We start from the raw sequence: 12,125 nt of genomic DNA on the forward strand, positions 1-12,125 counted from the left end.
GCGACCGAGACACACGCACGCACGCACGAACGCTTCAAATGGGGGCCAGTGAAATGAGTTCTCTGCTTTTAACGCATCCTGGCTTGTCCTTCCTCCGGGGGGCAGCCAGGAGCGGGGGGCAGCAAACAGCGACGCACCCTGGGACCAATTACAACTGTCCATCGCTGGTCAAACGATGATGTTTCTGCATGTTTTTTGGTGGGGGTCCTTACTGATGTTACAAGGAGGAAACCCCATGTGAGCACGGGAAGAACATGCAAACTCCATGCATAAAGGCCCCTAATTGGGAGATAAGACTCGTTGACAATTGAGTATTGAATATCTTCTTGAATGTTGTTTTTGTTTAAGATCATGGGCAAAAGTTCCTTACTTTAAGTGTTCTACAGAATAAATGGAAAGCAAAGTTATACTTGTCTCCCTTTCTTTTCTTTTTTTTTTGCTGATCCGAAAAATGATCCGATCCGTGACTCAAAATTGTGATGCGATCCATATTTTGTAATCTGTTGCATGCCTAGAATTCAACAATTAAATATTTAATAGTTACAATTAAATATCATTACTTTTTTAAATAATTCATCATTTTATTAGATGTACAAGATCAATGGAGGACAGATCAGTTTTTCTCTCTCCCTCGATTCCCCCGTCCTCGCCACCCTTCTTCAACACAACCTGCTCGTTGTTGTGTATTCACCATTGACCTTCTCAACTCCTATTCTCTCAATCTCTTCATCTCTCTCTCTCTTTCACTCTCTCCCTCTCTCGCTCTCAGTTTTCAGGACTACCAACAGGCCGCAGGGAATGTCTGGTCCCATGTCCCACTCTGCATTCACGTCTATCTCTGTATGTCTCTCTCTCTCTCTCTGTATGTCTCACTATCTGTCCCTCTCTCTATATGTATATACTGTATATCTGTGTGTGTGTGTGTGTGTGTGTGTGTGTGTGTTCCAGTCCAGTGCCATTAGTCGTAGACAAAGCCGTGTTGAGGTTAATATGTCCTGGGGTGTCCACTGTGTCTGTGTGACGTCTATATGAGATTGCCCTTTCCACATTAGTGGTTCTGTTTGCATGGTTTGTGTGGCATATCTGCCGTGTGTGTGTGCGCGCGCGTGTGCGCGCATTTGTTGGTCCAGCCTCTTTTTGTCTTAACTGGGGAGACAAATATACAATACAACCACACCAGTTTTCCCTGTCTGTAATTTGTCAACGATAGCAAAGACCCCTGCACCTTCTTGGCCAACAAAATCCTATTGGAAAAATAGGAAAAATTGGAAAAAAATCCCCAAAATATCAAACATTTAGAAAATAATAATTTGTGCTTCGGAACCTATGTGGGGTGCCGTTCCAAAAACAGCTTCTTTAGAAAAGACTAATTCCCTGGAAATTCTGGTAATTATTTGAATTGTATAATTCATTTCAATACATAAAATTTCAATACAATTTCCTCTGAGTATGCTAGCCCACTATTACTTTATGACTTATTTTTGTATTAGTTTAAGTAGTTCAAATGACATTAAATGCACTCAAAACTGTGGCTTGCTTAGAGACTCGTTTAGAAAGCTATACACTTGGGTGACTTGATATGATCACAGAACTGGAGACTTGAATTTTCTTTCGTCGGACCCGTAAAGTCCTGAGACAAACCGTTGAAAAACTTCTTCCCACATGCACCGACTTATCTTGGGGCCAGTTTGTCATTTCACAAATCTGTTATCACCAACAACCGTAAATAATCTTGGTTTAACACCACCAACCATTTTAGTGTGTGAGTGTTTGCGATACCTTCTGAAACGTAGGCGAAAGGCTTGTTTCTGACGGACAGCAGAGTCAGCAGGTTGAAGAACAGAGCAACAAATGTTCCCACCAGGAGACGACCACTGAGAGACAAGAGACAAATATTTATTTTGAGAGAAACTGATAGAGCATACGTGAAACAGCATGGGAAAAAGCTTGCACATGATACAGCAGGTAGTTGAAACAAGACAATAGTGATTTTGATTAAATCTATATCACTATGATTTTGGTTACTGTACTCTGAGTGATTTCCTCATTTCTCGCCCTTTCTTTGGGGGCTGCGAGGACTTCTTTAATGGAATTAAGTTGAAATGAGGAGTTTGTCTATTTGTGCAAGCAAGTTATCATCTTCTTTTACATCCTAACAAAATAAAGACAAAATTAATCTCAAATATCTTAATTACTCTTATAAAGTTAATCTTTGGACACTCATCTCTGCTCCACTGATCTCATATCTTTGTATTAGTGATTATGCGGTTTGGCTTGCTTACAAGACAGCTTACAGTAACCAGCATTTGATATGATGCATTCACATAAAAATAGTAGTAATAACATAAATTTATATTATGATGACTGACTGTTATTATCGTCATCACCATCTTTATTAGAGATTTCTAATTGTGCTTATTGCATCTAATAAAGTGCATCAGGCCAACTGATATTTTAAGATTTTTAAACAACTTAATACATGTTTTTGTTATGAAAATCATTGGACCATGATACAACATTGGTTCTGAATCAGCTTTCATCATTTTTTCTGAGTCAGCTGAACACACACACACAAACACAAAAGGACAAAGTCACTGCACATGGGTACAGGGGTCCGCCAGGTCTTAGTCTCCAACGCGCTAATCACACCCGCAATCCCTTTAAGGGACTCTACCAATGCAGGCAAGTCCTTTAAGTGTTATAAACAATCAGGCGGAGGCTCTGAGAGGCCTTAACTGGATGTTCTCCAAGAACTGATTAAAAAGTATGTGTGTGTTCCACTTTGTCTCCATTTGTCTGTCTCTGCGTCTCTTGCAGTTTTTCCCCTTTGTCTCGGTGAGAAGCTGTAGCTCGAGGGGGTCCCACTGTCAGACACCTGTATTCCAACATAACCCACATCCTCATCCAATCAGAGCGAGAGAGAGACGAAGAGAAGGTGGGGGACAGACAGACAAAGACTGACGTATAAATGGAGACAGATGGATAGAAAAACAGACAAGAGAGAAAGATCGACCGTCTGAACGACAGACAGGGTGGACCACAGAGTTCTGCTGAGGGTCCAGCTATGTTTTGGTTTACAGACAGACAGAGAGAGAGAGAGAGCGAGTGAGCGCTGGAGAGGGCAGTCTGCCAAACTGATTTGCCAGCACCAAAACAATCCTGTAGTCCTGCTGGAGTGGAGGGCAGATAAACACCCTGGATGTCTGAGTGTCTGTCTGACAGACGGCTTGGACTGACTCCTGCTGACTGACCACCAATGAGTCTGTCTGACTGGAAGTTAATACACAATGATCAGAACAGCTAGAACAGTCTATGAAGTTCAGAAAATTGCTTTACTTTACTGGAATGCAGCAGGGCTCGACAATAATGGTTGCCCCTGGCAACCAGAATGAGTCATTTGGCAACCATTTTGTGTCCTCTGGTTGCCCCCTTTGGCAAAGACAAAATAGGGACAGCAAACCGCAAAACGTACACCCCAAAATAAATAAACTTTTGCATTGGTGAAATTTAAATATTGATACAGTCAGAACCAGAACGCTGCACGTGCAGTGGTGCGTTTGCTCACGTGTGCACAGGCACTCGTAGACGGCAGTAGAGCAAGGTTATTACAGTCAGGGATACAAACAACTCCCTTTTTGGCGAATATCACTTTTTACACGTCGAATTTTCACCATACATGTGTTTGCATCCCTGTACAGTAAACTAAACAAAAAACGAAAAATAGGTGTGAAAATTGTTTTAGTTAAAACTAGACGGATATAAAAAAAAAGTAAGTGAAACTATATGATGTACTTACAAAACGAACTATAATACAATAAAAGTAAATTTGTCAACATAGCCGTTACAATACAATAACCAGTTCTTATCTTTGTTGACTGACAGCATCAACGATAGGCATGGCTCAGACCTCATCTGGTGGAGAGCTACTTTTAAATGGAAAGATGAAAATTTGAATTTACCATTGTTAACAACGAGGGGACAAACAAGACGGTTGAGATTCTTATTATCTGTGGTGAGCATATACTGTACATGTGGGTGTAAGAGAGAGACAGAGACACACGCTAAGTGTGATCAGGCCAAGTCAGACCAGAGGAGTTAGTGTTATCACAGCTCGTCTGTCTTGGCTTGTGTTTCTTCCCCACTGAAGATTCAAATTCTGCAAAGTATCAGATAGAACACTAACTACAAAGCACTTTGTTTGGTTACTGACACAGAGCTTTTAAAAAATGTTTTATGTCATATTTTCATTATTAAGCTGACTTGAAACTGCATCGTATCTTAATTACGCAAAATATAAGGTGACTAAACATATTTTCAGTTTCGACAACCAAAAGCTGATGCCCGATACCAGCCTGGCAACCACTTTTAAAAGTTATATGTTGAGACCTGTGCAGCCTTAAAGAAAACATTAAATTACATCACAATATTAAGATTACCAAAATTACCAGCCGATTTCTAATTTCTTGTGATATCTATATTATGTCGACATACACCCCAGAGCTAGGGCGGGGTATTGTTTAAAAAATGCCAGTACCAGTACAAATACCAGTACCGTTAACGTGATGCCGATACCAATAAAGTACTTAATTCGATATCTTTTTTTTTTCATCTATATGCCTCATGTGAATGGAAGCATTCAGTTGCGTAAAATGCCACCACTCCTCCCCATCCAAATGATTTTTACACTAATACATTTTGAAAATGTTAAAATGATTGAAACATCTATTCAATAACTGTTCAATAAAGTATTTGGGCAGTGTAATTTTAAACAAATAGCCAGTACAGGAAGAATGATTGCAGCGAGGAACACCTCTTTCACTGTTCATATGGACACCTGATCAGTCTGTCTGCCTGTCTGTCAAACTCACTGACGCTCTGTCGGTCGGTCTGTCTCTGGCTGACTGGCCGACTAAGACCCAGATGTTTGGAATGCTGTGTTCCGACAGCAGCTGTCACTGTGTCTGTGTGTGGTTTAACAACACTGCTCGAGAGAATAAAGACAAATCTATTGTGTGTGTGTGTCTGTCTGTGTGTGTGTGTGTGTGTGTGTGTGTGTGTGTGTGTGTGTGTGTGTGTGTGTGTGTGTGTGTGTGTGTGTGTGGACAGATGGGGATTGGAGAATATAATGTTGTGTCTGTGATCATTTTAGATTGTGATCAGGGAATGCTGTTGAGTGCGTGTGTGCGTCTCTAGTGTATGTATATGTTTGTGTCTTTCATGTGGATGTTTGTCCATGCAAATATTTATGGTTTAGACATACGTGTGTGTGTGTGTGCGTGCGTGCGTGCGTGCGTGCGAGATAGAGAGCGAGAGTTTGAGTGTGTTCATGCTTGCATACTTACGTATGCACTTCAGGCTGCTCCATAAAGCGCTCCACACTAAAAGAGAGGAAAAACAGTTCATAATATATTCAGATGCCCGTGTGTGTGTGTATCTGTATGTGTGGGTGTTTATGCCAGACACGAGAAGCAAAGAAGTGAATCAGAGTAGAAAAGGAGTGAACAGACAAAATGGAAAAACGGGAGATCCCATCAACATACATGCATGCACATTCGTTTACACATACAGGTTGAAATTACATTTGGTGACCTTTGACCTGGTGAGGAGTTGCATTTTAAGTACTACTTGTATTGCCTAAAGAGCTTTCCCAACTAGTACTAGTACTGGAAAAGATAATGAATAGTTTTGAAGAGAAAAAAATGAACTCTTCCCCTCAAAGATGGTCAAGAAGTGCCAATTTTGAGTATTTTAATTTAAATAAATGTCTGTTCAGTCACTATCGCTGAATGAGGTAACACAAAGATGATTTGAGACAATGGCCCACTGATGAAAGCCCTTGCATTTGTGTGTTGAGTACCCTTGAGTATTAAGAACTGGGTGCATTCGCACACCACACTCACTCCGCCACACACCTGCAATTACCACTTTTCACCAAAGGTGCCCCCAAAACAACAAAATGGAAATCTTCAAGACTTCTACTTTAATGCAGGTGAAGATCAACTTGTGGTCCTCCCAAAGTGGTCCACACAAAACCCCTTTCAATCTCTCTCTTCGCCCCTAAGAACCCCCGAAAATGTTTACTCCTTAAATGAAATGTCCAGAACAACAGAATTGGGATTTTTGGAAATATTTGACATAGCACATATTGCAGAGCAAACCTGTGCTGAGTTTGAGTGCCTTGCACATCCAAATGATTTGACAGCAGACTAGGTATGAACAACTAAGAATTATTTTCACGAGTGATTCGTCAGTGGATTATTTCATTATTCAATGAAATCTTTATGATTAAATACGATAACTGACAGTTGGCTAAGTTGCAAAATGCAATAGGAAAGTATTTGTACTCCATGAACCCAACAGGATATTCTGGACAGAGTTCAGTTACTGAATTCGGATACAGATTATGTGCAGGCCAGAGTCGGTCTGAGAAGCGAGCAAACGGTTTGCTGCATCATATCCGTCTAGCTACAACATTTCAACTACGACAACTGTGTTCTCGACTCAACCCTGTGCATGGATAGCCAGCACACACTGCAGACTACATGTCCTGAACAAAGACAAGCTAAACTTAAATTAATTGATACATCACCTGATATATAATGTTTTAATTACATTTATTTATTACTTATCGAAATGAAAACCATTCCACTTGTCCCCATCATAAAGTTTGCTTGTCGCAGACAAGCGGATATGTGTTAACGTCGAACCTTGATGTTATTACGGGAGGTGTGAAAGGTTGAGACTGCATGCGTGTGTGCGTGCACGGATTCAGGGCCATTGGAATCTTACTGACGGGTCCTTCCTGTCAACGTGCCAGTCTTTGACACACACACACGCACACGCACACACACACACACACACACACACACACACACACACACACACACACACACACACTTTTTGCAGTTCTTTGCCTGAGGGTTGGTGTGAGGTTGTCTTGCGGTAAATTCACAAAGAAAGGAGGACGCATACACACCCTTCTCCTGGTAACTCAAGATGAGAGTTCAGAGTAAGACATAGCTATGTCAAATGTTAAGTCATATCATTACTAATTTATAAAATATCAGCATGTGACAATGTCTTCACTTCTTGATAATACCATACCACTGAAAGATGAAGCTCACAAAATCTAATGAAAAGAAGAATGACTGACCACTGTTATCCAAAGAACAATGAGCATGGCTTGTAAAGCTCAGCCCACTGTTGAAAATATTTTTTAGACATATTTACTGGTTTATCTTCCTTACCATGTAATGTGGCATTGAAAAATTGTGTTGAAAAAGAGTGTATATAGTGTGTGTGTGTGTGTGTGTGTGTGTGTGTGTGTGTGTGTGTGTGTGTGTGTGTGTGAGAGATACAGACCTCTCCTTCAGAATGAACAGCGCCCCCAGTTGTATAAGAACAGTGGAGGCGAACACTGCTAAAACTTCTAGTCTCTCAAACCTAGAGCGAGAGAGGGAGAGAAAGTAGAAGAGGGATATTCAAAAGGTACAATAACTATATAATAACTCACTGTGCAAATTGACCATGATGGGAATATCAGCCCGGTTTTGCAGAGGTTGTTGTTCAATGGCTGTCCACAGTTGCCTCGATGGCCACGGAGATTTCAAGCTCTAAAAAACAGGAAGTCCGACGCTCTGTTTCACAGGAAATGCCCCTCACCGCTGACCTTTGAAGCTCTACCCAATCCCTGCCCCCTGAATTTTGCTGCTTTTATCACTGAACTATAGAAAAAAATAATAGAAGATGCTCTGTCTAAATTCCCCACATGAAAGTAAATTGTTCGATATGTTTCAGCCCTTATATACACCGTATACACTAGCCACAACATTAAAACCACTGACATGCAGTGGCGTAGACGTGCTTAGCCTGAGTGCTGGCGATGGAGATCAGACGCACTAACAGTTCATCCTTTTTCTTCACATCCTCACGCAGGCTGCGGATGTCTTTAAAGACAGTCTTCTCTAGAGCGCCGAGTCTGTCGACCAGGCACAAACCGTTCTCACAGGCCGAGGAGGTAGGCATGGATGCCGGCATAGTTAGCAATATGCTAAGCTACAGGCTAACTAGCGCTAGCCGAGTGCTAGCCAAGCCAAAGTCCACGTTCCAAAATACGACAAACAGTTCAGGCGAGGGTCAAGCCAAGACAGTAAGGATATCACAGTGCGAACAATCCAAAATCAGTAATCCAAAATAAGGTAAAGTTATCAAGTAAAGTTGGGAACGATTCAATGAAGTATCGCACTGATGTGACAGACATTTTTTTGAACATTAGAGTTCAACCTGATGCAAAAGTAGTATATCGATTTTGAGACAATTTGCGTTCGCCAATTTCTGTATATAAAAAAAAAAACAACTGTGCAGTTTTCTTAAAATAAAATAACCCAACAGCCAACCAGAACTGAGTATTCACCCATGATATAATGTGGTGTGAATATTAGTGACATTGTGGTAATAATGTGTTGACCAGTGTTAATTTCATCACGATTTTAATGGATTCACTAAAATCCTCGCTGACAAACACACTTTGTAATCCTGTCAATGAATATGATGACAAATTTATATTTACATAAACATTTATACAATAACAATGCTATATTTTTTTCCATTATAATTCTAAATAATTACCTTTCCGTCCCATTTGATGAAAATATGACGAAGAAAGAAGAAGAAGGAAAAAAGGATATGGCTAGCTGGTTGGATTATAACCTACCGCCTATTAGTTCCAATTTTTGCAGGAGGCTAAAAGCTGTTGACTGCTCTACTTGGTGAGAATTCTCATACTTCAAATATCAATCCTGCTTTGGACTGTAACAACTGGTGGAGTACTTACCCAAAAGAGTAGAGCTGACTCGGTTTCTTCATAGCAACCCAGTAACTGATGAGACCAGTCACCAAACTAGAGGGAGAGAAGGAATGATGTATGAGAAGAAAAAAAACAGAGGAATTGCCGGTAAGAAGAATAGAGTAAAAAATAAAAAATACAAAAAAAGAGGCTGGAGGTAGGAAGGGAGGATAAAAGAAAAGAGAGAAACGAAAAGCTAGATGACAATATGAGCGGAGTCAACTCCAGTTTTATTTAGAGTATATATTATGTTTAGATTGTCTTTTTCACCAAAAAATTACAAAATATTAAGCTGATCCATTATTTATGGATGTGCGCAGCCTTGTCAAACACGATTCCTCAGTCGTGGATGGAGTATCAAGATGAGCTGAACTGACAGACAGCGGATGCAGCGCCGCACCGGGGGGTGTGAGAATGGCAGGAGGGTGTTGGAAAAGTAGGCCATGCTTGTAGGACCAAGTCTGGAGGAAGCGGGTGATTACTGCCCAGATAAAACCACATCGATCTGACGACTAATGTTGAAATAGACCTCGGAAGTTGCAGTTTGCGGAGTTCTGTCTAAAGTTATGTTGCAAAATCAGAAACTGTTTGTTTGGCCAGCATGCATTTAATTTGTGTCACTTGCTCGTGAGACTCAATGTCCAGTGCTTTGCGTGGAGCTGAAATTTCACCTCCAGGGATGAATTAAGTATCCATCTATCTAACGATCAACTTGAAACTATGATCTTCAAGCAACTTTAATTTGTTCCTTTCTCAGTAATTATGATCTGTAAGGTTGTGTCCAAAAAAGTACCAACAAGGATGAAAACTCCCAAGTTGTCAATCCAATTTGATAGTTTGAATACTTCTCATAATTCAGAATAGAAGATATACTTTTTTTTTAAATATAAAACACTTTAAAAAAATCTATAATTAAATGCTTCAATAAACCCCACAGAGAATTCAGCAACAGAAAAAAAAATGAAAGTGGTAACATGAGTCACAAGGACTAAAACCAAAAATCAAACAAAAGTTGTTTGGTTACGATTTTGGACATAGTTTTTAATGTCCCAATTACAAATTTGTCATGTACAGTATGTCATATTTGTGGTGTGGTCTGAGCAGCCATACATGTCTTGGGTCTAAGTAATTGGGCCCAAGATCTGTGTGGCTATACGCCCATTGCTCATTGGAGTAATCAACGAGCAACAGGTAACATCCCCAACCCCACACACAAAATAGAGGAGAGTGGGTGGGTTACCTGTTTTGCAACAGGTAAAACCCCGATTCCTAAACACAGGAGAGGAGCCCATGACACAACAAGTTGTCCATCTGCTCCGGGCTTGTTCCACCTTGCCCACTCCCCACAATAAAGCTGGTGGGTTTTCAACACCTGTGCCCGTGTCTCTGTTGGAGGACCCTGAAAACGCCACTGCGTGTTCAGGCTAAACTGCCTAAATATCGTTAATTGCATCTTTCAGCTCTAAAATCAAAACAGCTGAGCGGTTCACTCACCTGAACAGGTCAAATATGGTCAGGTATGTGTAGGCAGTTAAAGCTGAAAAAAAAAAAAAAAAAAAAAAAGAGATAAAGGATCAGAGCAAAATTCAGACACAATACTACATTGATTTACATATTTTATCGGTAAAGATATCTTGAATTTAAATACTAACAGTTCTTAGTTTCTCAGGAGTTCATATTGGAAATGAATAATTCATCACTGGGAGTTGTCCAGTACAACCCAAATCCACTCTTGGACTCGGGTCTTGGGATCACACACCAAAAATGTACTTGTGAACAGTTCCAATGCAGACACCAATAAATGTCTTTATGTGTGCTCAAAAAGAGAGATCCCCCACTGCCAGAGTATACCACTCCCACTAACAACTAGGGGCTGATAATCACTATTAATCATAGGGAGATTTACATAATATAGTCATATTTATGTTCGTATTCATCTTATTTATTTAGACTTTAAAAATTGTATATAATCACAGGATAGGTCATCATGAGCTGCTTTTACACATGCACTCCAGACAATGTCCGGATCTGATTATCCAGACATTTTCCGGAGTAACCCTTTCATAGATGTAGCAAAAGAAAAACGGTTATTGTCCATGTCAGATTCTTTCACACTACCTGGAAATAATCTGTTTGGTTTAGATGAGGGGCAGAGCCTTGGTAGAGCTTGCAGGAGGCCGGACGTGATGCAACGATGCTTCAGAGTTCTACAGCACACCCAAGATGGCGTACGAGGCTACAGACATCAGTAGTTGAGCTATTATTTTGCATTGATACTTCGTACATTTGGACGTATCCGCAGCTATGCTCTGTGCATGAAGATCCGTACAAAGGTAAATAACTGCTGCATGATCGAGACGTCATCAACATGTGACATGCCCACTTGCTCGCTGTGAATGATCCGGACAATTACCTGGTCTGTTCACACATACCGCTCAATGGGACATTACCTGGACTTTGTACTAGGGTGCTGGCTGGTTAAAGTCCGGGTAAAGTCTGGTTCAAATGATTAGATTGAAAGCAGCTTTAGTTTCTTGAAGAAAAACTAAAATCAACAATACATTTGTAGTGAACTGTCCAAATGTATCTGCCTTGATACCCTCCTGTCTCAGACCCAGCCTGTACCTGTCTCACAACCAGCCTGTCTCACAGCCCGTGTGTCTATCTCTCTGGCAGTGAAGTGGCTTAGTGTAATGAGTCTGAGTTGAGGACAGCGGATTAACACAGCTTTGTGCTCAGAGGAACACAGTGTTTCTCCACAGCCTGCTCCATGTTGGCCAACCTGCCACTGTAATCCTGAAGACCTAAATAAGCTCCATTGAGAAGGTACTGCAGGGGTTTCTGGGTAAACGGCAGGCTGACATGCACACCTCGAAACAGAATGAATTGGCGGTCCTGCACGTTACCGTAATGCTAATGAAACCAACAATGTAGGATCTCTAAGAAATGTACTGAAATATGGAAGCAGATAAGCGGCACACAGAACAATTCGGAGGGGACAAACACCCTCATTACTAAGTAACTCAGTACCTTGGCCTTGTTAGAAAAAATAAAATAAAAAAAACCCGCCTTTATCAGTTTTGTTTGGGCAAACTAAATACTGTTGTCTTGTGCACATGCAAATGGTACATGTATATCCGTACAACATATGTGGAGTTAACGGTAAAGTATAAATTGGGCTTGGCAAAAACACAGACACACTGACTGATTAAGAGTCGGGCAGACAGATGGTCTGTGAATGACAGACGCAGCGACTGAGGCAGAGAGACATACAGGAAGG

At 40.8% G+C, this 12,125-nt stretch overlaps 1 protein-coding gene across 1 annotated transcript in view; it reads right to left on the reverse strand.

Moving 5' to 3' along the window:
* The window catches only part of slc30a6 (solute carrier family 30 member 6), a gene marked incomplete at its 5' end in the record, with an annotated part of 60,312 nt that overhangs the window by 19,010 nt on the left and 29,177 nt on the right, over positions 1-12,125 (reverse strand). The window contains 5 exons of the mRNA XM_080016838.1: positions 1,780-1,874; positions 5,343-5,378; positions 7,363-7,443; positions 8,834-8,899; positions 10,340-10,382. Coding sequence (XP_079872964.1) covers positions 1,780-1,874; positions 5,343-5,378; positions 7,363-7,443; positions 8,834-8,899; positions 10,340-10,382 — 321 coding nt within the window. The remainder of the gene's footprint in view (positions 1-1,779; positions 1,875-5,342; positions 5,379-7,362; positions 7,444-8,833; positions 8,900-10,339; positions 10,383-12,125) is intronic.

The sequence above is a fragment of the Zeus faber genome, assembly GCF_960531495.2.
Source record: "Zeus faber genome assembly, chromosome: 16".
Classification (NCBI taxonomy): domain Eukaryota; kingdom Metazoa; phylum Chordata; class Actinopteri; order Zeiformes; family Zeidae; genus Zeus; species Zeus faber.